Source organism: Aotus nancymaae, unplaced genomic scaffold (assembly GCF_030222135.1).
Source record: "Aotus nancymaae isolate 86718 unplaced genomic scaffold, 86718_ANA_hifiasm-v0.15.2.pri h1tg000108l, whole genome shotgun sequence".
Lineage (NCBI taxonomy): Eukaryota > Metazoa > Chordata > Mammalia > Primates > Aotidae > Aotus > Aotus nancymaae.
In genome coordinates, this window is record NW_026988523.1 from 4,644,294 (window position 1) to 4,671,587 (window position 27,294).

A 27,294-nucleotide genomic window follows, 5' to 3' on the forward strand; every position below is an offset into this window, starting at 1 on the left:
TATATCCAAAATCTACAAAGAACTAAACCAGATTTACAAGAAACAAACAAACCCATTCAAAAGCGGGCAAAGGATATGAACAGACACTTTTCAAAAGAAGACCTATATGAGGCCAAGAAACATATGAAAAAATGCTCATCATCATGGATTCTTAGAGAAATACAAATTAAAACCACATACCACCTCATGCCAGTTAGAATGGCGATCATTAAAAAAAAATCTGCTTTGGGAGGCCGAGGCGGGTGGATCACGAGGTCAAGAGATCGAGACCATCCTGGTCAACATGGTGAAACCCCGTCTCTACTAAAACAAAAAAAAACAACTAGCTGGGCATGGTGGCGCGTGCCTGTAATCCCAGCTACTCAGGAGGCTGAGGCAGGAGAATTGCCTGAACCCAGGAGGCGGAGGTTGCAGTGAGCCGAGATTGCGCCATTGCACTCCAGCCTGGGTAACGAGCGAAACTCCGTCTCAAAAAAAAAAAAAAAAATCTGGAGACAACAGATGCTGGAGAGGATGTGGAGAAATAGGAACACTTTTACACTGTTGGTGGAAGTGTAAACTAGTTCAATCATTGTGGAAGACAGCGTGGCGATTCCTCAAGGACCTAGAAACAGAAATTCCATTTGACCCAGCAATCTCATTACTGGGTATACACCCAAAGGATTATAAATCGTTCTACTATAAGGACACATGCACACGAATGTTCATTGCAGCACAGTTTACAATAGCAAAGACTTAGAACCAACCCAAATGCCCATCGATGATAGACTGGACAAGGAAAATGTGGCATATATACACCACGGAATACTACGCAGCCATAAAAAATGATGAGTTCGTGTCCTTTGTAGGGACATGGATGAATCTGGAAACTATCATTCTCAGCCAACTGACACAAGAACAGAAAATCAAACAACTCATGTTCTCACTCAAAGGCGGGTGTTGAACAATGAGAACACATGGACACAGGGAGGGGAGCATCACACACTGGAGTCTGTAGGTGGGGGGACCAAGGAAGGGACAGTGGGGGCGGTAGGGAGGTCAGGGAGGGATGACATGGGGAGAAATGCCAGATGTAGGTGACGGGGGATGGAGGCAGCAAACCACATTGCCAGGTGTGCACCTATGCAACAATCCTGCATGATCTGCACATGTACCCCAGAACCTAAAGTACAATTAAAAAAAAAAAAAAAGCCCTGCAGGTCAGCCCCCAAGGACCATCTGGTCTCCAGCCCCTGATGTTAACTTCACCTCATGCCTGTCATGGCCAGGGGAAAAAGCTGGCATTCCTTGAAGACTTAACAGGGTACAGTGAAACCAAGCCTTTTTAAGACCTTACCGGTAAATCAATGTGTCCTTGTTCATCCCAAACAAGTGGGTAGGATGTTCATTCCCAAGCAAATTGCAGGGGACTCTTGCTGGGTACTCTGCCAAGTAATTAGAGCAGCACCCATGCTCTAGCCCAATTGGCCATCCCTTTCACCCTAGCTTTCCATCAACATGATAAAAAATAAAAATAAAAAAGAAGTGCCTCACATGGGTCCTTTACCCCCATGTTTATAAAAACACTACTGGAGTTACCAAATAAATTTAAAGCCTGAGATCAAAGAGCTGCAGAATTTAAGTCAATATTTTCATAGGTGACAATTAATAAAAATGTAAATAAATAATATGGCTGGTATAAAGTAAGCATTTAACAAATATTTTCAAATCTGAATTAAATATATCACTCATTCAAAAAACATTTATTAAAAAGTTATGGCTAGGTGTGGCGGCTCAGGGCTGTTGGGAGGCTGAAGTGGGAGGATCACTTGAGCCCAGGAGTTTGAGATCAGCCTGGCCAACATGGCAAAACCTCTTCTCTACAAAAAATACAAAAATTAGCCAAGCATGGTGGTGCGTGCCTATAGTCTCAGCTACTCGGGAAGCTGAGGTGGGAGGATCCTCCTGAGGTGGAAGATGCAGTGAGCTGAGATTGTACCACTGCACTCTAGCCTGGGTGACAGAGTGAGGCCCTGTCTCTAAGAAAAAAAAAGTTATTATGCTATTCCCTCAGGGTTACCAATGTGAAGGTTATGAGCCTGATATTTAGAAAGATTATACTCCAGTAGGGAAAACTTATATTCATGATTATACTACCATGTGTTAAGGAATATAACAGAAGGAAGCCCATAGTATCAGTCATGTAGCCTAGATGAATTCAGCCTGGACCAGAGATGACATCAAGACTCCTGTGCTGAATTTTGAGGAGCCAAGAGTTAATCAGGCAGAGTAAAGGAGGTAGTGAATGGTGAGGAAGTTCTAGGATAAGGAAATATATGTAAGAAGAGGTAATATTTTAAGAACTAGGAGATTAACTGGATGTGGGTGAAAGAATTGGGAAGAAAAAAGAGTAGATAATGCTTAGATTTATAATTTGAGCAACTAAGTGGTAGTAGATGATGGCTATTAATTAAAATAAGAAAGTAAGAACTCAAAGGAGGAGCAATTTTGTGAAGGAAGGGTGGAGATTTTATATCATGGCCAGTTAAAGGTGATTCATATGGGAGAATAAAAGACATGAGAAAGAACATAATGAGGAAAAGACATTTTCAATACTGTTTTAAATCCTCTTAGAGTCTGACAGCACCGTGTTCCTGAAATGGCTCTATTCCAATTACCAACAGAGAAGCTGTATGCTATAGTGTTGAGCCCCTGGGTTCTATATTCAGACAGACTTGGGTTTGCAATACAACTGTATCACTTACTACTTATGTGACTTTGGAATTCACCTTGCAAGCCTGTTTTAGCCTTCTATTTTCTCACCTTTAAAATGAAGATGATAATCTCTACCTTATTTGTGAGAATTAAATGTGATAGTGTTTTTCAAACACTTAGCATAGTGCCTAACACACAGCACATACTTGATAAATGTCGGTGCTCTTTGGTTAAGAAAAAAGTTCACGCTTTGCAATATACACTCCTTATTTTATAAAGAAAACATTGGCCAGGTGCAGTGGCTCATGTCTGTAATCCTAGCACTTTGGGAGGCTGAGGTCGGAGGATCCCTTGAGCCCAGGAGTTTGAGACTGGTCTGGGCAAGAGGGAAACCCTGTCTCTACAAATATTAGCTGAGCATGGTGGGTGCATGCCTGAAGTTTCCAGTTACTCAGGAGCTGAGGTGGAAGATCACTTGAGCCCAGGAGTTTGAGGCTGCAGTAAGCTGTTACTGTGCCACTGCGCTCCAGCCTGGGTGACAGAGCAAGGCCTCTTTCAAAAACAAAAAAACTCCTTAAAGAAAGAAAATATTTATTTTCATAGTTAATATCCCCATCTTCTGGTCTTTTAAGGTACTGCTGACAAAAGAAGTTTTAAAGTTGGGCTGAATTTTTGCAACTATATATATATTGCTGTTACACCGTGGAACATTCCCTGGGGTGGGAGTTGGGAGAGGGAATCTTATAAAAGTTAAGCTGGGTGAAACCCCGTCTCTACTAAAAATTCAAAAAATTAGCTGGGCATGGTGGCGCGTGCCTGTAATCCCAGCTACTCAGGAGGCTGAGGCAGGAGAATTGCCTGAACCCAGGAGGCGGAGGTTGCGGTGAGCCGAGATCGCGCCATTGTACTCCAGCCTGGGTAACAAGAGCGAAACTCCGTCTCAAAAGAAAAAAAAAAAAAAGTTAAGCTGGTCTGACCAAGGCTGTAGTTAGGAGATTCCCTACCCCAACACAGAATGTCTACAATTCACTAGAGTGGCATTTATAATGCTATTATTTAATTTAAAAGCAAGAGAAATGTAATCCTGCTAAAAATTCATGTCTGCTTATATAAATGAAATCTTAACTTCCCTACTTTGGAACACGGACTTCATTCCTTTGGAGCTGGTATTTCCAGGTGGTCCATCCTTATACTTTATGCTTGAATAAACTCTCTTTAAAAACAAAACAGGTCGGGCGCAGTGGCTCACGCCTGTAATCCCAGCACTTTGGGAGGCCGAAGCGGGTGGATCACGAGGTCAAGAGATCTAGACCATCCTGGTCAACATGGTGAAATCCCGTCTCTACTAAAAATACAAAAATTAGCTGGGCATGGTGGTGCATGCCTGTAATCCCAGCTACTCAGGAGGCTGAGGCAGGAGAATTGCTTGAACCCAGGAGGCGGAGGTTGAGGTGAGCCGAGATCGCGCCATTGCACTCCAGCCTCGGTAACAAGAGCGAAACTCTGTCTCAAAAAAAACAAAACAAAAAAATTTAAAAAGCAAAGGAAACATTCCAAAGAGAAGCATAAATTTTATGTAGGCATGTGAATATTTAAAAATTTTCCTCAAGAAAAGTCTTTCTTAAAGAAGTGATGTCAGGTATTTTTTGTAGAATTAATCTGTTATCAACATTAATAATTGTGGTCAATCAAGTTCAAAGAAAGCAACAATGTTACTAATCTATGCAGTAGGAAATACTCTGTATAGAAATGTTATGAATTAAGTGGTAATAACAGCTTAACTAAAGAAACTGACCAGTGTTAGCAATTTTGGGTATCAAAGTAATGCCAGAGATTTGTCTTTGGGTGAGTTCTGTGGCAAGTTGTGCTCCTCCATCTTGGGCACACTGGGGAGTCATGCCCGGCTTAGATAAATAAGCATTTGTCAAGGTTTAATTTGCATGCTTGATCAATGACCTTCTTCTAACTAAATCCAGCAAGCTTTCAGCTCTAGAGTAAGAACCACTATACTTAACAATCCCTTACTATTCTAAAATTCTGTGATCACCAAAGTTACTATATTAATAGTTTAATGCATAAGTATACATGTACAAATTCATGTGTGTTTGGCATTTACTAACATAGACATATATTCTTTAATGCCTATTCTGTAAAACTGGTGGTGGTTTGGGGATTCAGCTGGAAAATCAAAAGACCCCAATCGGCAACAATCCTTATTAGGTTCACTCTTCAGAAGGATATCAGACAGGAAACAAAGCATACTGGCAGGACAAAAAATAGGTGTGTCATCAGTGGAGCCCTCTTCTCCAGTGGCAGCTTAGGTATGAGAGAACATGTGAGTGGATACAAAAGTCACTCTGGCTCAGTGCAGAAGAATGGCTCAGACATTACACATTGGCATACACATATGCCATACAGGCTTGAACTACAGCTAATTTAAGTATTGGTAGAATGCTTGTGATCTCCCTGAGAATATGAGAGAATGAGTGGCTCATGAGGCCTTCTTCCATTCACCTCCCTGTTTCCCTTATGAGACTATCATAAGACAGTTTCTTATCACCTCCCACGTTCTGATGAGGTATAAACTTTCTGCAGGCTACATCTGAAGACTATAAAAACCATAGACTAGAAATAGCTCCTTTGCTTACAATAGGGTATCCCCATAATTTGCATTGCAGCCATTGGTGCGCCCCCCGCCTTTTTTTTTTTTGAGAAAGGGGTCTCACTTTGTTGCTTAGGCTGGTCTCAAAACTTTTGGCTTCAAGCAATCCTCATTTAAAGGAGAATCCCAAAGTGCTAGGATTACAGGTGTGAAACACTGCACCCAGCTGTATCATTATTTTTGGTATGCAGGACAATGACCCCGAGAGCTACTAACTTTGGCTACTCTTCCTTTTACTATGCAAGTGATAACTTGCATCTAAAAGTGGCTTGTTATATCTCTAGTCAAATCAGAGACTTGAAACAGTACAGATTCTCTCTTCTACTGGCCTTGAAGAAGCAAGCATCATGAAATCTACAGCTGCAGAAAATAAATTCTGATAACTACCTGAGTTGGTCATATCTGGCGATACACTGATTGCCATCTTGTTAGACCTGAGCAAAAGACCCACCTAAGAAATGCCTGAACTCCTGACCCAAAGAAACTGTGAGATGAAAAATGTGTGTTGTTTTAAGCTGCCAAATTCATGGTAATTTGTTACACGGCAATAGAAAACTAATACACCCAGTCTAGTACTTGTAATCATTTGTTGGTTCTTTGGTTCCATATCTCAAAATCCATTAGTTAGAATTAGGCTAAGTATGGAAATATTTCTTCACACCAACAGCTACCTAAATAAAGCACAAGTATCTCACCAATAACTAGATACTCCATTATAGAACCCTTCCCACAGTGTGCCATCTATACCCAGGATTAGGGTAGTGACTATTATCCCCTCCTTAGGTCTTGAACCTGAGCCATGCAATTCACCTTCCACAGTTGGTATTCATAGCTTGGTCAGTTCCAGAGCCTTCCTCAAATGACTCGCTGCTCTGTCCATTCCTTCTCCTCTCCTGTGAGTACTCATATCTTTCCAACATTAAACACATTCATTATAGCATCGTATCCCTATCATCTATCACCAAATAGTATACACAGCAAAGGTTTTAAGCCACAAATTAATTAGTCATAAAACTTACATCAATATACGGGTTATGATAAATAAGAGATATGAAAAAATTCTGGAAATAGATAAAAACATGCTGTACATCAACAAATTATATTACCTTTATTATCATTCTGAAAATAGGAATAATTTTAAAACAAATATAGACCTTTATACTATGCTAAATAAATGGATTTGACATAAGGCAATCAAGTTACAAAAAAACCAACAATCCTGCATTTCCTTAGCTGTAATTCTGAGAAAATAAAAAGAATTTGGATTTCATAAACCAGCAGTTATATTTAGTATATAAAATAAGATGAATTAGGTTTTTATAACCCAGCAGTTGTGTTTAGTCTTTATCGGGGGTCAACAACTTTTTTCTGTAAAGAACCAGACACTTAGCAGATATTTTAGATTTTGTGAGCCATAAAATCTGCCATAGCTTTGTCCCAACTACTCAACTTTGCTATTGTAGCTTGAAAGTACCTATCAATAATATGAAAACAAATGGGCATGGCTATGTCCAATAAAACTGTATTTACAAAAACAGGCTGCAGTTCACCAGTCTCTAGTCCACACAGAAACATGCTAATTATTTAAACAAATGAACAAAACTTACTGCTTTATTTTATCATTTCTAGGTCCAAATCTCGGTCCAGATGGTCCCCTTCTGAAAACAAGTACATACCAAGTACATATTAGTAGTGACAGAATTAAAACAAGACAAACAAAAGATGGAAAGTGTATACAAATACAATCAAGCTGAACTCTAAACATGAACCAGTCATTTATCATAAGGGACCACATTTTACTGATACTGGTGAAACTGAGTAATAGGTAATCACGTCTTTACTTCATTGGTACTTACTTCTAGCCACAATTAAGCTAATTCTTCTGAATGTTAAAACTTTCAGAGAAATTAGGGTTTATATGATCTTATATAACAAACTAATACAGGATTTGTTCTGATCATTAACCTCTGAAATATCCTAACTACTTAACTGCCAGTGAAAATTAATATCTTTATGGTCAATTGTAGAACTAAAAGCGCAATTCACTTTGAATGTGGACTATAATGAAATGAGGAAACTACAAAGTGAAATGCTGATTGACAAAAATGGATAGAGAGAAAAATTCAAAACACTAACAGTTTTTAAGTATATTTTTGATTACTCAACTTAAACTTATCAACACAACAAAAGGGAAATCCAAGAGATTAAAAAAAATTAACTACTCAAATTATTATCTCCTTATTGTAGTTGAGTGTATATCACATCTTAACCAATCCATTTTAATATTCTTGAAAACATTTGGATATTTAAAGTAATTATGACTCTTCTGGAGATATAGTATAAGATAGAAACTACAAAATCAAAAGAAACTAGGTTCTTAAATTTCAGGACATAGAGCAATTTCTAAAGGAGGTAAAAAAAGAGTAATTGATAAAAAATTTTTGGAAAAAAAACTGTTTACTGAAACTTATTTAACATAATGTATAACTGTGAATATATCATGTTGCCTTAGTTCCGCTAAGCTTTTTCCTTAAAGTCTTTAAAGCTCCAACTAAGCCTTAGAATACTGGAACAGTATTCCATTCTGAAATGATGTTAAACATTGAATTTCATAGAGAAAACTAATATTCTGAACCAGAGACCATTACTAAAAAGTAGGCAAGAACTTACAAGAACCGGTCAACTGAAAAACAAGGAAAAGCAGTCATTAAGTGAGGTAGTTATAAAGTAAAATAGAATCTGAAAATTAATGAATTAAAATTATCTGCACTGTAGGTTTAAAAAAAAGCAGCAGCTATGTCTGTTTCATCTATCAAGTAATGGGACTTCAAAATACTTATAGAAAAACACAAAATCAAAAGCTGGTTCTTTGAAAATTAAAACTTGATAAACTTCTAGCCAGAATGATCAGGAAAAAAAGAGAGGAGAAAAAAAATTGTAAATCCTATTTTATAATCCTATAAATTAGTAATAGGAATGGAAGCGGGAACATCACTACAGACAAATGTACCATGGTTATGTAAGATTTATTAACAGAAACTAAGTGAAGATAAATAGGAACTCGCTATACTATGTATGCAACTCTTCTGCGGGTCAAAAATTATTTAAAAAAAAAAATCCCCCAAAGAAAATTCCAGAAGTAGATTTGTTCAACAGTGAATTCTACCAAACATTTAATAAAGATAAAATATGAATTGTATGCAAACTCTTCTGGAAAACTAAAAAAGACATAACTTTCCTAACTCATTACCTGAGGCCCATATGAATCTACCACAAAAACCAGGTAAAGACACAAGAAAAAGACGTAACTATCAACTAACCGATGCCTCTAATGAACATAGATGTAAAAATTCTTAAACTGATTTCAAAAATGTTTTAAATGAATAATACATGATGACCAAGTACGGTTTATAACAGGAATGCAACATTGGTTTAAAATTTCAAAATCAATCAATATAATTCACCACATTCACACACAAAAAAAAGAAAAACCATATGATCATTCTCAATAGATATAAAATAAATGCTTGACAAAATCCAACATCAACTAATGATTAAAAACTCTTCACAAACCAGGAATAGAAGGAAACTTCCTCAACCTGATAAATCTACAAACAACAACAATAACAACATGCAATGAAAATTAAACCTAGTATGAAAGAATTAATGCTTCCCCTAAGGGAGATCAGGAACAAAGCAAGGCATTCTCTCTCACGACCTGTACTCAATATTTTACCTGATGTTCTAGTCAGAGCAATAAGGCAAGAAAAAGAAATAAAAGGCAAACATATAGACGAGGAGGAAATAGAACTGTCTTTATTTGCAGAAAGCATAATTGTTCATGTAAAAAATTGAACAGAATCTATAAAAACACTACCAAAACTACTAAGTGGGTTTAGCAAGATTGTAGAATACAAGGTTAACTTACAAAAATAATATTTATACTAGCAATGAGTATGACATTTTAAAATTGTGAAACACCACTTGAAATGTCATTTTTAGTAGCATCAGAAATTATGAAATGCTTAAGGATCAATTTGACAAAGAAAAAAATGCAACTACTGGACACTGAAAACTACAAAATACTTCTGAGAGAAATTAAGTATCCAAATAAATAAAAAGATATGCCATTCATGGGTCAGAAAACCAAATATTGTTAAGATGTTAATTATCCCCAAATTGATCTATAGGTTCAATTTAATTCCAACCAAAGTTCTAGCAGGCTTTTTGTAGAAACTGACAAGATGATTCTAAAATTTATATGAAAATGCTTAGAGCCTCCAATAGCCAAAAGAACTTTCAAAACGTGGTGCAAAGTTGAAGGATATATACTACACTACCTCACAACTTACTATAAAGTCGCAGTACTCAAGATTACTGTGGTATTGATGTAAGAAAGACACATAGAGTCCAGAAATAGAGCCACACATATAGGGTCAATAAATTTTTATTGTGGTAAATACATATAACATAAAATTTACTATTTTAACAATTTTTAACCAAACAGTTCTGTGGCATTAAGTAATTCACTTAATGAACTATCATCACCATTCATCGTTAGAACTTTTTCATCTTGCAAAACAGAAACTGTCTAACTCACCATTCCCCTCTCCTTGAAGGCCCTAGCAAACACCATTCTATTTTGTGTTTCTGTGAATTTGACTACTCCAGGTACCTTGTATAAGTGGAATCATGCAATATTTTTCCTTTTATGACTGGCTTCTTTCATTTAGCATAAAGTCTTTAAGGTTCATCCATATTTTAGAATATTTCAGAATTTCCTTCCAAACGTTGTAAGGCTGAATAAATTCCATTTATGTATATTCCACATTTTAGTTATTCATTCTTCTGTTGATGAAAATTTGGGTTGTTTCTACCTTTCAGCTATTGTGAATACTGCTACTATGGACATGCATGTCAATTTTTAAAAATTATTTCAAGAACTTTACTTGGTGTCTCCCTTTAACACACAGCAGCACAGTGGCTGGAAGCTGCATTTTAAACAGGTGTGCTGGTTTGGTTGTCAGGCCCTTTGAAAGGTATACAGCATTATTTGGGAATTGACCTCCGGTGGTAAATTGTTGGTCCAAAGAGTTAGTGTTTCTCACAGGGGCAACTAACTTACATTCAGGTAACCATTTATTTACCCAAAGCATCTGGCCTTCTTTTCAATATTGAGTTCCTGGGTGTAGAGGCTTGTGCTATTAATTTTAGCTACTCTCGTGGGGGAGCTAAAGCAGGAGAATTACTTGAGGTCAGGAGTTCAAGACCATCCTGGCCAACATAGTGGACACTGTCTCAGTCAGTAAATCAATCAGCAAACAATTAAAAAACCTGAGTTCCTTTCTGAGGGGTAGTTATTGCTCTAGTCTAAAGCTTTTCACTACAAGCAGCATTGTAGGCAATTTGTTTTGCGACTCTATGGAAATCTTGTCACCCACAGAAAATTATCTCCCCACATTATCTGGCATTCTGCCAAAAATGGTACTATTTTCTGTTACTGGATTTGCTGCTATCTATCTTGTAAGCATTTTTTTCCATTATTTTAGATGGAGTCTTGCTCTGTTGCACAGGCTAAAGTGCAGTGGCATGATCTCGGTTTACTGCAACCTCTGCCTCCCGGGTTCAAGTGATTCTCCTGCCTTAGCCTCCCGAGTAGCTGGGATTACAGGTGCACACCACCATTCCTGGGGAATTTTTGCATTTTCAGTAGAGATGGTTCACTGTGTTGGCCAGGCTGGTCTCAAACTCCTGACCTCAGGTGATCTACCTGCCTCGGCCTCCCAAAGTGCTGTGATTACAGGCATGAGCCACTGTGCCTGGCCAGGTTTCCATTAACTTTTATAAAATATTTTCATATGGAAAAAAAAAAATCCCAGCCTCTATAAGAAAAGCCACAATGTTTTAACAAAGTAAGAGGTAAATGTTTCCTCTCAGGCATATATCCCTCTACCTCAATCCCCAGAGAAAACTCCCACAAAAATGTTGTCCCTCCTGACTTTCCAAGAGAAATAAATAATATATCCACACAAAAACCTGCACACAGGTTTATATGTAAGAGCCAAAAAGTAGAAACAACCCAAAAATCCATACACAAGTGAATGCATAAATGAACTGCAGCATTCATACAACGGAATACTACCCAGAAAATTTTAAAACTGAACTATTAACGCATGGATGAATCTCAAACACCACACTGACTAAAGCCAGGTTTTAAAAATGGGGCATACTGCATGATTTCATTTATAAAAAATTTTAAGAAAACACAAAGTACAGTGACAGAAAGCAGATCACCACCGGTGGCCTAGGGATTGGGAAAGCAGTAGATTACCAAGGGTTATGAGGAAACTTTCAGGGCAATAGGTAGTTATTTGATTCTGGTGATGATGTCACAGGTATACAGTACAGTAAGCTCCCCCTCACCCACAGTTTTGCTTTCCACAGTTTCAGTTACCCATGATCAACTGTGGTGTGAAAATATTAAATGGAAAATTCCAGAAATAAAAAATTCAATAAACAATTCAATTTAAAACAAGTTTTAAATTGTGCACCATTCTGAGTAGCATGATGAAACCTCACGTTGCCCCACTTTGTCCCACTTGAAATGTGAATCATCCCTTTGTCCTGCGTATCCACACTGTATATGCTACCCACCCCAAGAAGATGTAGTTATCAACATCTTCTTGGCTTCATGATCCAAGACCACCTAAAATAGATGATTCTCCTTGTGACATATCGTCAGAGGTCAATAGTACCTAATGTTACATTGCAGTGTCTACACCCTTCACCTCACTTCATCTCACGGTGCAAGCATTTTATTATTTCACATCATCACAAGAAGGGTAAATATAGTATGATATTTTAAGAAACAGAGAGAGAGACCATATTCACAAAAGTTTTATTATAGTATATTGTTAAATGTGTTCTATTTTTATTATTAGCTATTGCTGTTAATCTCTTACTGTGCCTAACTTATAAATCAAACTTTATGATAGGTATGTATGTATAGGAAAAAAACATAAATGTATAAGGTTTGCTACTCTCTGTGGTTTCACACATCCACAGGGAGATCTTGGAATGCATCTCACATGTATAAGGGGGAACTAAAGGGAGACTACTGTATGTCTGCCAAAATGCATACTGTATACTTTAGATATATGCATTTATCGTCAATTACACCCTAATAAAGATGTAAAAAAAAAAAAACTTACAGAAAAAAGTCCTCTTCTTCATCTGAATCATCTTCCAAAAGATTTCTCTGTCAAAAAAAGAAAAAGACTTGAGTTTTCAGATTCAGAGGGCTTATAAAATGTCACAGAGAAGTAATGAAATAAGTTCTATACTAGTGAAATTTCTTAATACCAAGTGTCCATAAAGAAGGGAAAGTAATTACATATCCTTCACTGGAAGCTAAAAGACGTGAGACAACATTTACAAACTTTGCAAAGAAAATGCTCATAATTCTAGAATCCTATAACTGACTAAAAAAGGTAGAAAGGTCACTGAATCTGGTATGGGAGTGAGGGACTGTGGATAATCAGGAGGGAACAAGTCCCCTCTCCTTCCTTCTGACTTCCAGTGTCTGTCTATTGGCAGAACTTAACAGGGAGCCAGGTGGAAAGAAGAAATGTAGTTTGTGGATTCCAACTGCAGGATCAGAGAAGAGTATAGAGGGACAGTTTGGAGCTGAGGAGAAGGGCTTAAAAATTGGCATGTTCTACTTTCTAGCTACTCTATTCACAAACAGCCCCCTAAACAAATTTGAACTTCCAAACAAAAACAACTGTAGACTTTTACAACATACAACAATTTTCCTTAAAATGAGGACAGTCTCACCTTCTGCCCCAAAAGGGAAGATATAAAGCCCAAAAGGAGGCTAAAGAAGAGCAACACCCAGACCTTTTCAGACACACAAGAACTCAAACACTATACAAGTTGAGAATCCCTTATCCCAAATGCTTGAGACTGGAAATATTTCAAATTTTGGATTTTAGAATATTTGTATATATATAAGGAAACATCTTGGGTATGGGACCAAAGTCTCAACACAAAATTCATTATGCTTCAAAAAGACCTTGAATTTCAAATATACCTTACATACATAGCCTGAGGGTAATTTTGCACAATATTTTTAAATACCTTTGTGCATGAAACAAAGTTTTGACTGTGTTTTGACTACAACCCATCACGTGAGGTCAGGTGTGGAATTTTCCATTGTGGCATCATGTTGGTACTTAAAAAGTTTCAGATTTGGGAGCATTTTGGATTTTCAGATTAGGGATGCTCAAATGGTACCACTTGTTGTAAGCAGAATAATGGCTCCCCAAAGATGTCCATGTTCTAATCACCAAAACCTGTTTTTTCGTTTTGTTTGAGACAGAGTCTCTGTCGCCCGGGCTGGAGTGCAGTGGCATGATCTCGGCTCACTGCGACTCTGCCTCCTGGGTTCAAGAGCTTCTCCTACCTTAGCCTCCCAAGTGGCTGGGAGTACAGGACCTGCCACCATGCCTGGCTAATATAATCACCAAAACCTGTGACTGTGTTACCTTGAACGATAAAAGGGACTTTGCAGATGGGATTACAGATCTTGAGAGGGAAAGATCATTGTGAATTATTCATATGGGCCCAATGCAGAGGTGGGGGGGAAGGGGAGGGGAGAGGGAGAGGGAAAAACGGAGAGGGAGAGGGAAAAATGGAGAGGGAGAGGGATACTACATTGATGGTTTTGAAGACACAGGAAGCCTCTAGGATCCAGGAAAAGCAAGAAAACAGTTTCTTCCCCAAGGCCTCCAGAAGGAACACAGCCCTACTGGCACCTTAATTTTAGCCCCATAAGCTCATTTTAGACTTCTGGTCTCCAGAACTATAAGGCAATAAATTTCTGTTGTTTTAAGTTTGTGGTAATTTGTAACAGCAGCAATGAGAAATTAATACACTACTCATGTACCTTTTCTGAGGAAATTCCTCAAGGAATTACACTAGCCAAAAAGAAACTCAAAACAAAGATCTTAAGACTGAGGTGGATACAATCAATAAATCTAACACAATGTGTGGTCAAATCTAAATAGTTGACAATAATGTGACTGTAAATGATAAGTTAAAGCTTTTGAAAAAAAGAATACATATTATAAAGAAAAGCTTAAAAATAATCTAAAATTTCTCAAACAAAGCCCAGAAGCTGGGAGCGGGAGAGTGAAGTGAGGAAGTGAAAGCATTGTCAACATACTCATCTTGATGAGGAGTGAAATGGAGGAAGGGGAAACAGGACTAGAATTAAAAAGCAAAACAATGGAAGCGGCTTAGTTTTTGGTATGTTGACAGAGAACACAGATTTACATTACCATTAAAATATAAAGTTAATAACAAAAGAGGGAAGGAAGCAGGGAGGAAGGGAGTAAAATATCTAAATATCAAGGAGGGGGATGAGTAAAAATAATCAATCTAGCATAAGAGAAGGCATAAGGGAAAGGAAGGAAAATATAGGAAATATAATGAATATCACTATAATCAATGTATAATATATGACATATACTAAAGAGTAAAAAAATGAAAGAAGGATGTATTCAATACTCATTTAACAAGTATTTTTGAACATCTTTTATGTGCTTCTATGTGCACTAAGTACTAAGCACCAGTTTTGAACAAAACAGGCAAAGTCTAAGCTCTCAGAAAAACAGGATTGTGACAAACGCTATGCAGAGAATTAAAACAGTAATGGGACAGAAAGTGATGAGTTAACTCCCTGAGATTAGGCTGTCATAAAAAATCACTCTGAAGAGGTGAAATTTAAGCTGAGATCCAAATAACAAAGAGCCAGCCAAAGATCAGGGTGAAGAGCATTCATTGCTGGCAGAACTAACTGGCTGGCACAGACAAAGTCCAAGTGTATTAGTTATTCACAATAAATGTGACTGGTTGGAATGTCCCTATTTAATAACAAAAACTGTATGTGCTTAGGGTTCAAAAAAATTCTAGCCAATATCTGTTTACAAGAAATTCACCTAAAACAATTATCAAATAAAGGATAAAGAAAAAGGGGGTAGAAAAGATATCTCAGCAAATTCTAACAAAAAGAATGTTATAGTTAGCAATATAAAAAGGAATTTTAGGACAAAGCATTAAAAAAATCAAGTAAGTTGATTTTCCAATGATAAAATAAATGTACAATCCATCAAGAAGATTTAATAGCAATGAATGTTTATATACCTAATAATACAGATTAAAATTATCTAAAACAAAAGCTGCTCAAATTATAAGAAACAGGTACATCAAAATCATACGTAAGATTTAATATACCCTTCAGAGATGGAGAAACCAAATACAAAAAGTATCTAGAACTCCGAAACTAAACAACAAATTTTATTTTATTTTCCTTTATGGGTAAGCCATAAAGGAAATTTAATAAATTCCAAAAAAATAGAAATTACACATCATGTTCTCTGACCACAATGCAATGGAAATTAAAACAAATAACAAAAGCAAGTTTTAAAATACTCTTCTCAGCTGGGTGCAATGGCTAACACCTGTAATCTCAGTGCTTTGGGAAGCCAAGGTTGGTGGATCGCTTGAGCCCAGGAGTTCAATTTCAGCCTGGACAACATAGCAAGACCCTGTCTCTTAAAAAAAAAAAAAAAAAAAAAATTAGCCAGGCACAGTGTCTCATGCCTATAGTCCTAGCTGTTTAGGAGGCTGATATGGGAGGATCTTTTGAGCCCAGGAATTTGACGTTACAGTGAGCTATGATCATGCCACTATACTTCAACCTGGGTGACAGAAGGAGACCCTGTCACAAAAAAACCTCACAAAAAACAAGAACACTCTTCTTATGAACTCTTATGTACTCTTATGTAAATGTAAATAAAGGTGATTAGACTATTTTGAAATGAAAGACACTGAGAAGCTCACAGGTCAAAATCTGCAGAGTATGGCCACAGCAGTACTTAAAGGAAAATGGAACCTTAGATATATTTTGTTATGAAATCACAAAGATTGAAAATATATAAAATAAATATATAACTCTTAATAGTTAACTCTTAAGAGGGGTAAGTTATTCCTAAACAACACACAACTCTAGAAATCTGAAAGAAAAAGATTAGCATATTTGATTATATAAAAATTTAAAACTTCAACATAAGACATCAAAAACAAGGTGAAAAAACAAGCAAGAGACTAGGGAAAAAACATCTGCAATACACTTTAAGACAAAAGACCTGATGTCTGTATTATATCAAAAGCTTTGACAAACTAGTAAGAAAAAAAGACATTACAGAAAAACAAAGAATAGGAATACATAATTCCCAAGAGAAGACATGGTCAATAACCACATGAAAATGGTAAAAACCAGTAATATTCAAGAAAATGCATTAGGTCATTTTTAAAATAACTATTTGTTGAATGATATTTTAGCTAACAAGTAACAGACAAGCATTACATTTATAGTTTATTTAGTTTACAGCTGGGCATGGTGGCTCATGCCTGTAATCCCAGCACTTTGGGAAGATGAGGAGGGAGGATCACTTGAGTCCCAGAGTTCGAGACCAGCCTAGGCAACATGGCAAAACCCCATTTCTACCCAAAAAAAAAAAAAAAAAATAATAATAATAATAATAATAATTAGGCATGGTGGTGTATGCCTGTAGTACGGGCTACTTGGGAGGCTGAGATGTGGGGATTGCTTGAGCCCAGGAGGAGGCTGCAGTGAGTCATGATCATGCCACTGCATTCCAGCCTGAGTGACAGAGCCAGACCCTGTCTCAAAATAATGATAATAGTAATAATTTATTTGGTTTAGAGGGTAACGATACTAAAAATAAGGTATGTTTACTATAATTGCACACTGAGAAACACATGAAAACCAATGCCTTTTCATACATTCATTGAATAATAGGGATGCAATGTCAAAAAAAGAATAATAGGACACAATGAGATAATAATTTCATACCCACTAGGCAGATAAGTGTTCGTGAGGATGTGGAGAAACTGGAGCCCTCATACATTGCTGGTGAGAATGTAAAAATTGTACAACCACTTTGGAAAACAGCTGAGCAGTTCTTCAGAAGGCTGAACATAGAGTTACTACGATACTCAGCAATTCTACCTTTAGATTATATCCAAGAGAAATAAAAGCATGTTCAAATAAAAACTTGTATGCTAATATTCATAGCAGCAGTATTCAAAATAGCCAAAATTAGAAAAAAATCCAAGTATCTATGAACTGATAAATGGATAAACCAAATGTGTTATATCAATATAAGGGAATGTTATCTAGCAACAAAAAAGAGTAAAGGCTGGGTGCGGTGGCTCATGCCTGTAATCCCAGCACTTTGGGAGGCTGTGGTGGGCAAATCACTTGATGTCAGGAGTTCGAGACTAGCCTGGCCAACATGGTGAAACCTTATCTCTACTAAAAATACAAAAATTAGCTGGGTATGGTGGCAGATGCCTGTAATTCCAGCTACTTGGGAGGCCGAGGCAGGAGAATCGCTTGAACCTGGGAGAAGGAGATTGCAGTGAGCCGAGACTGCGCCACTGCACTCTAAGCTGGGTGACAGAGTGAGACTTTGTCCCCTCTGGACAAAAAAAAAAAAAAGAATGAAGCACTGATAAAAGGCTGTATGTTATAGGATTCCATTTATATAAAATGTCCAGAATAGACAAATTTGTAGCTCTGCAGTTACTTAGAGGCTGAGGGGATGAAGGCAAATGGGGGATGACTGCAAAAGGGTACAGCATTTCTTTTTGCGCTGATGAAAATGTCCTAAAATTGATTGTACTGACTGTTGCACAACTCTGTGAATATAATAAAACTCTCTGAATTGTACACTTTAAATGGGTGAATTGTATGGTATGTGACTTATATCTCAATAAAGCTATTACCAAAAAAGTATAATAGGAAAGAGGATCAAAACGTTTAAAAGGTTTTAAAAGTAAGTTACATATTATTTGAACCAATCAGTTATCAAATGTCATAATATAATAAATACTGAAAAGTGGATCTCTATTTAAACAGTCAATTTTGTTCAGTTCTGGTGTCTAGTAAACTTTTTTTTTTTCCAAATAAATTACAGTAGTAATCAATGAAGAATATAAGGAAAAAGTGATAAAATTACAGTCTCAGCAGTGGAACTTACTGAGAGTACATTTTAAATTTAAAAATATATTCATAAAGCTTATTTATTTATATTACTTTTTAATTTAAGGTTTATTTTTGTTTTTCTTGAAGTAATTGTTCCTGACCTTGTTAACAGGGTGGGCTTTATGTACTATTTAACCTGATTTCCACACGTATTATTAAACTGGTATTTAATATCTAAAAATAATAGTTGTGTCAGTATTTTCTCAGGATTATGACCAATGTGCCATGAGACTGTGATACTGGTATATCATGCCTGGACTTGATTTTTAAAAAGCAATAGTATTCAAGTGACTATGTCCTTAGCAGTGATTCCATTAAGTGAACAACAAATTTATGTTTAGCAGTGACTGTGAGAAAGAAATACAGGAAAACTTATGAAATATGAATCGTTTAAGTTCAAAATCATGCAAAAATAAAACTTCAAAATTAATGAGATTTATATCAATTAAAAATTATTAATTAATATTCTCTTGTATATTATACACTGAATTTGGCCACAACCTTCTCTGCTTTATACACGTTCTTCAAAGTTAACATAGATTGTATGAATTACACACAAGTTCAGAGAGGTAATTTTACTACATACATTTCCATACTTCAATCCTCACCTTACAAAAAGGCAGGTATGACTTAGAGGCTCTCTGTCCAGGACTGAGGTATTTACCTCACATATCTCAGATATCAGTCAATCAACTGTGAGCATTTATTGATCATCTTCTGGGATATTAATGCTTTGCAAGCATCTCTGGATAAGTGACTAAACATTTCCTTGGGGCAATGCAAAACAGGCTCAGATTATTCTAACTGATGATTTAAAAAATATTTCAACTTGCTTTGTGCACGCTGATCACTGAATATTCATCAGGAGTCTTTAGTCAGCTTGTCCTGGATGCACATTAAGTCTGTGTTGTTTTACACTGAGTTCTCATATAGGTTCACAATCGCTATCATTTACTTTAACAAATTGACATTTATTCTCTGAACAGGTTTAGTATTTCTCCAAATCTTCTGCTTTGTAAAGACATGTTTTGTTTTTCTTTTTGAGGAGTCTCACTCTGTCACCCAGGCTGGAGTGCAATGGCACAATCTCAGCTCACCACAACCTCTGCCTCCTGAGTTCAAGTGATTCTCCTGCCTCAGCCTCCCAAGTAGCTGGGATCACAGGCGTGTGCCAGCACACCCAGCTAATTTTTGTATTTTTGGTAGAGACGGGGTTTCACAATGTTGGCCAGGATGGTCTCAATCTCCTGATCTTAAGTGATCTGACCACTTCGGCCCAAGGTGTTACAGGCATTAGCTACCATGCCCAGCCAAGACATGCTTTTGATAGTAAATCTTCAGTGTGTGGAATTCCAGCACAGATATGTCAAATTTTCTAAATCACTTTTGCTTGGAGGTTTATCTTGAAAGATATTAAAGAAAGAGAGCTCCCCAAAAAATAAAAAAAAAAATAGAGACCCTGGTTATCCTTGTGAGTGATTTCTCAATCCCTGATCATCCTGTCTTCTCTCTGCCAGAGACTTCCCAGTTCAAACAGAATTGGTTTATTTCCTCGAGGCATTTCTCAATTCCTTACATGGAAAAATAGCTCGAGCAGACACTAAGAGTTCACCATGGTGTGGAGGCAAAGATAGGTAATCAAATTGTTGAAACTGCACCAAATGCTGATAAGCAGTTGAAATTATGGCAAAGAAGGAATAATTGGATTTGGCAACATGAAATCACTGGTGACTCCTTAAAGTTTATTTTTAAAAGCTTTCTAGCAATTAGTCTATTGGTGGATTCTATTCCCCATTTAAAAAACAAACAAACAAACAGGCTGAGCCCAGTGTCAAATGTCTGTAATCCCAGCATTTTGGGAGGCCAAGGCAGGTAGATCACTTGAGCTCAGGAATTTGAGACCAGCAAAACCCCATCTCTACAAGAAAAACAAAAACTAGCCAGGTGTGGTATCATGCACCTGTAGTCTTTGCTACTGGGGAGGCTGGGGTGAGAGGACAGCTTGAGCCCAAAAGGTGGAGGCTGCAGTGAGCCATGATTGCACCACTGCACTCCAGCCTCAATGACAGAGCAAGATCTTGGCCTCAAAAAATAAAAACAAACCATCAAAAACATGCAAAACCCAAAAAGCTGTACAAAGGGTTAGAATACGGGGAAGAAAAATGTTTTCTGCATTGTACTAAAAGAAACTTCTAAGTCATAAGACGGTGGATAGCATGGATAATATGAAGTTCTGAGGTTGTCCAAAAAGAGCATGTAAAATAAAGTAGACTAAAAGCTTTGCAAGGGCACAGACTGTCTTCCAATTTTTAGCCCAGTACCTGGCACACAGTAGGTGGCCAATAAATATTTGCTGAATGAATCAAGACAAGAAGGGCAGGAAGGAGGGCTTCAGAATGGTGAATTAAAAAAGATAAGAACACAAATTCTTCCCCCCAATAAATATGTATTGAGTACTCATTTTAAAAGTAATTGCCTACAACATTCATATAAAATGTCTTTCAGAATGCTGCATAATTTCTAGATTTATATATATTTGCACAGAATGTTCTGGAATAAACTAGAAATTGAAGCATTATATGAAAGATACTCTGGAACCTAAGATAATTATAGGTCTCGAGACCTTTATTTGCAATTCCAAAATCTAAAAGCTTCTGAAAATCCAAAGGTTTTGGTGGAAAATCTGACCTGAATTGATGTTAGCTAGTTTATTTATACACTTTATTTACATAGTTAGATATAATGAAATATAGACTTCAAGGAGAAATATTAATATTTTTGGAGGCACTGGTCCAGGCCCCAAAAATGCTGTTACATAATATGTTCTTAACTTTCTAAAATCTGAAAAATTCCAAATATATTCAGCTTCAAACTTCTTAGTAAGATATTGTGTATTCGTATAAAACTCCCTTTCAAAAACTAGAAAAAAACTATGAGAATGATTTGATGAATAATGAAAGTAGAATTCTGAATTCAGTTGTATCACCAATCTAAGTAACATGTTTTTTTAATACATTTACTATGAAGAAAACAAATATGATTAGAATATAGTCATAAGCTTTAGATTTTTTCTGTTATTCTTAATTTTTGAGACAGGGTCTTATTTTGTTGCCCAGGTTGGATCACAGTCCACCACTGCCTTTACCTCCCAGGCTCAGGTGATCCTCCTACCTTAGCCTCTAGAATAGCTGGAACCACAGGCACGTGCTACCATGCCCCACTAATTTTTTTAAAATTTTTGCAGAGATGGGGTTTCCCTATGTTGTCCAAGATGGTCTCAGACTTCTGGACTCAAGCTATACTGCCTCAGCATCCCAAGTGCTGTGATTGTAGGCAAGAGCAACCACACCCAGCTGCTTTTTTTCTATTATTTACAAAGTGAATGAAAACATATTTTGAATCTTTTGTTTTTAAAGTTTAAGATTCTGAACTTACCCTTTCACTTTTCACAGAACCTGTGACATCATCATCATTGAGGTGGCGCTTAAACTTGGGAGGCATATTTTTTCCTTGTGAAATACTTTTCACTTCTCAGCAGAATAGTCACCGCCTTAAAGGGAAAATAAATTTCATTAGATTTGAGACTTCAGGGTATAAGCTAAAGTACGTAAAACAGTATACGAGACCCTGTATGATAGGGACTCCCTCATTTTTCTGACTTTAATTCCTCCCCTCTCACTTGTTCCACTCCAGTGACTGGGGGCTCCATGCTAGACCTCAATACGTAAGAAACAGTTAAAACTATGAGAAAATGGATGTAACTGCCCTAAGAGAACATGTGTAAGATATGAGACTTATGATTTTTATAAAATGAAAGAGCAGAGAATAGAAGGAAGATGTCTCAGTGAGCAATTTAAAGTTGGAATCAGAAGACAGGAGAATATGTCTATTTCTCTCACTTTTAATTAGTTGCTTAAGCAATGATTTGGTTTCCTCATGTGTAAAATAGTGATTTTCAGGCTTCTGCACAGAGTTGGGATGGTCAAATCAGATAATATACACAAAAATATTCTGCAAACTATAATGTCCCATTGATGCTCCATTAAAAGGGGTAAGTTTGGTAATACTGTGATTTATAAAATATATATATTTGGTCTTAATCCCCATTTCCTGACATATCCTCGGAATCCCTGCAGTGATGTGTCCTGTGTATGCTAATAAGATGACTGGTAGCTTAGCCCCTAGATAGATTCAAGATGGAGGCTGGTCACAGAAAAACCTAGGCATGATTAGAAGACTGGGACTTTTCAGTCCCACCTGCTAGCCTCCTGGGAAGGGAGAAGGCCTCAAGGTTGAACTGATTTCCAATGGCCAATGATGATCATGCCTACTAATGAAGACTCCATAAAACCCAGAAAGGACAGGGTTCAGAGGGCTTCCTGATAACTGAACAAGTAGAGGGTTCCTGGATGGTGGCACACCTGGAGAGGGCACAGAAGCTCTGTACCCCCTGCCCTATGCACCTCTTCCATCTGGCTGTTGATCTCTATTTTTGTAATATCCTTTATAATAAACCAGTAAATAAAGTGTTTCTCTGAATTCTGTGAGCCACTCTAGCAAATAAATTGAATACAAGGAAGGAATTTTGGGAACTCTGATTTATAGCCAGTCAGTTACTGGAAGCACAGGTAAAAACACTTGGAACTTGTGATTGGCACCTGAAGTGGGGAGGAATCTTGCAAGATTAAGCCCTCAACCTGCAGAATGTGACGCTATCTCTAGGTATATAGTACCAATTAAATTAGATGACACCCAGCTGGAGAATTTGATGCAGAATTGCCTACTTGCTCGTGAGGAGAAATCTTTTTGGGGTCAGAGGAGTATTCTGTGTTGAGAGAAAATAGGAGAAACTCAGTTTTTCTTTCATCAAAACAACTGGATTAAACAAAGCTAGTTTTCTTTACTACAGAATGACTCAAATCCTCTTACATGCTAATATGCATAGTGACTTTCTAGGAAAATGCTTGCATATGCAACATATAAAATTTTTTTAAGAAAAAGTTGTTCTATGCAAATAATGAATTTTCAGTATTTTGGAGTAGATAGTAGATGAATACCCAGCAGTTAAGGATAGCTCAGAAATACTGAAGATTTTACTATATGCTAGGCACTGTGCTCAGTGATACACATACACTGCATTTCCTTTTTGTCTATATGATGCTTCTTTGAAGTAGGCACTAAGAAACTAGCAGAAAACTAAAGTTTAGTAACCATAATGTTAGTCACTACACTCACTGAAACGGCAGAGATACAGGCCTAAGTCAATCGATGGCAATGCATTATCAGTTTTAATTATTTGTTCAATTAGTTGCCCATCAGGTTTACAGAATTCTGTTCTAGAGTGACCCATTTCCCAGTAACAACACAATAGTCCTGTTTCCTTCCCCACAAGAAGAAACATTTAGACCTTTAAATTATGTAAAATTAGACATCAGAAAGAATAATCCCAAAGTCTGGTTTCCTAAATCAAATAAAAGTAATATTTTAAGTTAGCTGCTTGTCAAAAAAATGGACACAATTTTCTTTGATAAGAAATGCTTCGAAATCAGAAATTATTCACTTGTAACAAAAAACAAACTCTCGCTGCCTAACAGTTCTTGAGTTCTTGGTTCCACAGTATTTCTGTCACATACATCTGGCCCTTTTATTCCTCATACTTTGATTTCAGAATTCATTTATGCAGAAATGTAACAGAATGCATGGAAAAAACAGATGACAAAGCAAATTACTGAAGAACTTGTGCTTTTAAGTATATCTGTATTTAGATTTTAACCCCATGCAAAGAGGCTGCCTCAACATCCCAAAGCAAACAACAGGCAGACTTACATAATGTGTTTATGAGACATACAGTAAAACTACAATCTTAAGGATGGGCAAACCCCATATTGAGGTCTCTTAATCCCAAGAAACCATGTCCAACAAATAGAAAACCCATCCGCAAAGCAGCAGACAGATTAATTAGCTACCTTGATGAAATTTGATGTTATTTGCAACTGCTGGTTATTTATTAGTATCTAATGATACAGGTATCCAACAACTAGTGTAAGTAAATCATGCTCAGAAAGGAGACTAGGATATAGTCTGCTTAAGATTTCTCCTACAAAAAAGACATGTGAATTCAGGTGTTTGTGACTAGGTATACATGTAAATAAGAGAGCCATCATGTACTTCCACATTGAGGATAGACTACCACTATACAATTCACTTAAACAGTCACATCACCGTATGCTTCTTATGCATCAGCATAAACTTAAACGTTTATGTATGAATTTTTGTAAGCAGTACGTTATTTAGTCAATAGCTTTGAATCTGGGCAGAGGCTCTCCTTTTCCCAGCCTCCATTCCCTTTTTAACTCCTCTTCCTTGTCTGTCATCAGCGTCTTGCTTGATGCAGTTTCATAGAAATAAAGTGACTTAGATGGACACAGACCAGAGATGTTATTCGCAAAACCTGTCAAGTGTTAACGATTCACCCCCACCTTCTGGTCATTATAAACACAGCAGGGTTGGCGCTCTTTCTCCCGAGCCCTTTAAACACACAATTCCAGGCAGCTCTGCTCACCCCCCCAACACTCAATCTGTCGCACCAGGCCGCGTCCCTCGAAGTATCTGCTTCTAACGTTGGCCCTTCCTGTCCCATGGTACTCCCTGGCATTCCTGACTGCCTCCCACTCTTAACAAACCTTCCCCATCCATGGCACTGTTCTCTTCCCATCGCCCTAGAGTACCCCTCAATTCCAATTCTTCTCCCCTCAACTACTCCCCGTCCGCACACCCCTGTCCTGGTCTTCCTTCCTCACGGTACCCCCGGCCCCAGCCTTTTCCCACTCTGGGGTCCCTTCCTAGATCCCCGAGGCCGTCTAACCAGCCCGACTCGGACGTCGGGGGGCGGCGAGGCAAGGGCGTCATCTTCATTTCCTCCCTCCTCACAGCAGCCCCTCCCGCTGGGAACAGGCCAGCGCCAGTACCTGAGGCTCCCGGGGAACTCCCGGCAGCTCTCCCGGGCGGGCGGTGCTGGACGGGCGGGGGAAGGAGTGGGAAGCTGAAAGCTGGGAGACGGGGAACGGTGGGTACGGATCCGGCGTCGGCCGCAGCGCCGCAGCAGCGCCTCCGCTCATCGAGCCGATCGGCGCTCGGCGGCCTGGCGCCAGGCGGAGGGGGCGGGTCCAGGGCGCGGAGATAGTCGAGGAAGTCGATTCCGCCGGGCGCTCTTCACCTGGAAGAGCCTTGACCCTCACGGATTTTAGATGCAGCTCCTCCCTCTGCTTTAGTGGATGAGCGACCGCTGGTTCTCCAGGTTCCGGTCGGGATCCTCGTGCGTGGAGGGCGTTTATGGGAGGGGTGGGAAACTCAGAACTGCTCGGGTCAGGGTGCGTGGCTGGGGTGATAAGGCGTTTACAAAGAAGGTAGTGCTTTGTGCTAGATCCGTTTCTCGGGCTGACTACATTGGGTGGCAAGAGGAGGGTGGCTCGCGGCTCGAGGACCTGCTTCTGTTTTGTCTGGGGCCTTTTCTGAAGAAAGAAGTTCTGTTTGATCCCCTGTTTACAGAATTAGAGCTGGACTTGGAAAGAGATGTTAATGGTTCCTAGGTCAGGCTCCTCCCTTTAGGTAGGAGAAATACCTGGTTCAGAGAGGAGATTGACTTAAAGTTACACAGCTAGTTTAGATAGATAAGAGACGAGGGCTCCGTGTTCTTTTCCCGGTATCGGTTAGTTGTAACCTGTAAGCCTTCAGGTTTCAGGGAAATCGCCCTTGCCTGGCCATTCCGCTGCTCTGCCCATGCTTCCCTCGCTCCCTCCTCCTCCGCCCAATTTGGTATCATATTTAGATCTCAAAGCCCACAGTAGCTAGCCACCAAAAACAATTCCTAATTTTGTTTTTCCGTTCTATTTGTTTTATTGTCTATTCCTCCCACGCCCCAGCTGGATTATTTTACTTATTCAATCATATATTCATTATACATCTTTTAAAATTAATACAGTATTTATGGGTCCTTTGTTGATAGAGTATTTTAACTGTCTGAAATACCGTGCCAGGCACTTTCTAAAGACATAAAAATAAGGGCGTGTTCAGGAACAAAAGTAGACAAGAAAACAGCAGGAGATCTGAGGACACTAAAGGAAAAAATAGACACCCTCATAAAAAAGTTGCTCTTTTGTTTGATGTGTACTTTTATGCAAAAATGCACTAACGAATTTGAAAGATGCCATGACTAGGGCAATGATACTCAATGCTAAGTGATTCACTTGAGGTTGAATCACTTGGAGAGCTTTTAAAACCACTGGGGGGGTGGGGAACTACTGGAAAATTTTAAATCACCTGGAAAGCTTTTAAAACTACTCAGGTGCCCACGTGCTACCTAGATTCTGATTTAAATGGTCTAAGACTTAGAAACAGCCGTTGGGTTTTCAGGTGCCCACGTGCTACCTAGATTCTGATTTAAATGGTCTAAGACTTAGGAACAGCTGTTGGGTTGTCAGTTGAAGGTTTTAAAAACTTGATGTTAAACTCAGTTGCCTGTATTTATTGCTCCAGAGCCAGGCTGAGTTGAACTGAAACGGCCCACCTGGAATAGAAGCCTCTCATGGTTTGCATCTCTGTCTGGGCATGACAGTGGGACTACTCCCAGACTCCACACGTGACCCAGACATTTTTTCTTCTACAGATGATTTTTTTTTTTTAATTTGAGACGAGGTCTCACTTTTTTCCCTAGGCTGGAGTGCAGTGACACAATCATAGCTCACCGCAGCTCTGAACTGGGCTAAAGTGATCTTCTTGCTTGTGCCTCCCAAGTAGCTGGGAT

At 38.1% G+C, this 27,294-nt stretch overlaps 2 protein-coding genes across 4 annotated transcripts in view; one reads left to right on the forward strand and one right to left on the reverse strand.

Moving 5' to 3' along the window:
• The window catches only part of VAMP4 (vesicle associated membrane protein 4), a 40,250-nt gene extending 14,665 nt beyond the window's left edge, over window positions 1-25,585 (reverse strand). The window contains exons 1-4 of the mRNA XM_012444523.3: window positions 25,460-25,585; window positions 21,927-22,041; window positions 12,568-12,614; window positions 6,964-7,014 (exon numbers count right to left, since the gene is read on the reverse strand). Coding sequence (XP_012299946.2) covers window positions 6,964-7,014; window positions 12,568-12,614; window positions 21,927-21,992 — 164 coding nt within the window. The 5' untranslated portion in view covers window positions 21,993-22,041; window positions 25,460-25,585. The remainder of the gene's footprint in view (window positions 1-6,963; window positions 7,015-12,567; window positions 12,615-21,926; window positions 22,042-25,459) is intronic.
• A 93-nt stretch (window positions 25,586-25,678) lies between these two features.
• METTL13 (methyltransferase 13, eEF1A N-terminus and K55) overlaps window positions 25,679-27,294 on the forward strand; it is a 62,298-nt gene continuing 60,682 nt past the window's right edge. The window contains exon 1 of one of the 3 annotated variants that reach the window (XM_064370679.1): window positions 25,679-25,806. The gene's annotated coding sequence lies outside the window, so the exon portion shown is untranslated. Of the gene's footprint in view, window positions 25,807-25,843; window positions 25,898-27,294 lie in introns of those variants that run through there. The other 2 variants (XM_064370680.1, XM_064370681.1) reach the window with 2 other exon arrangements.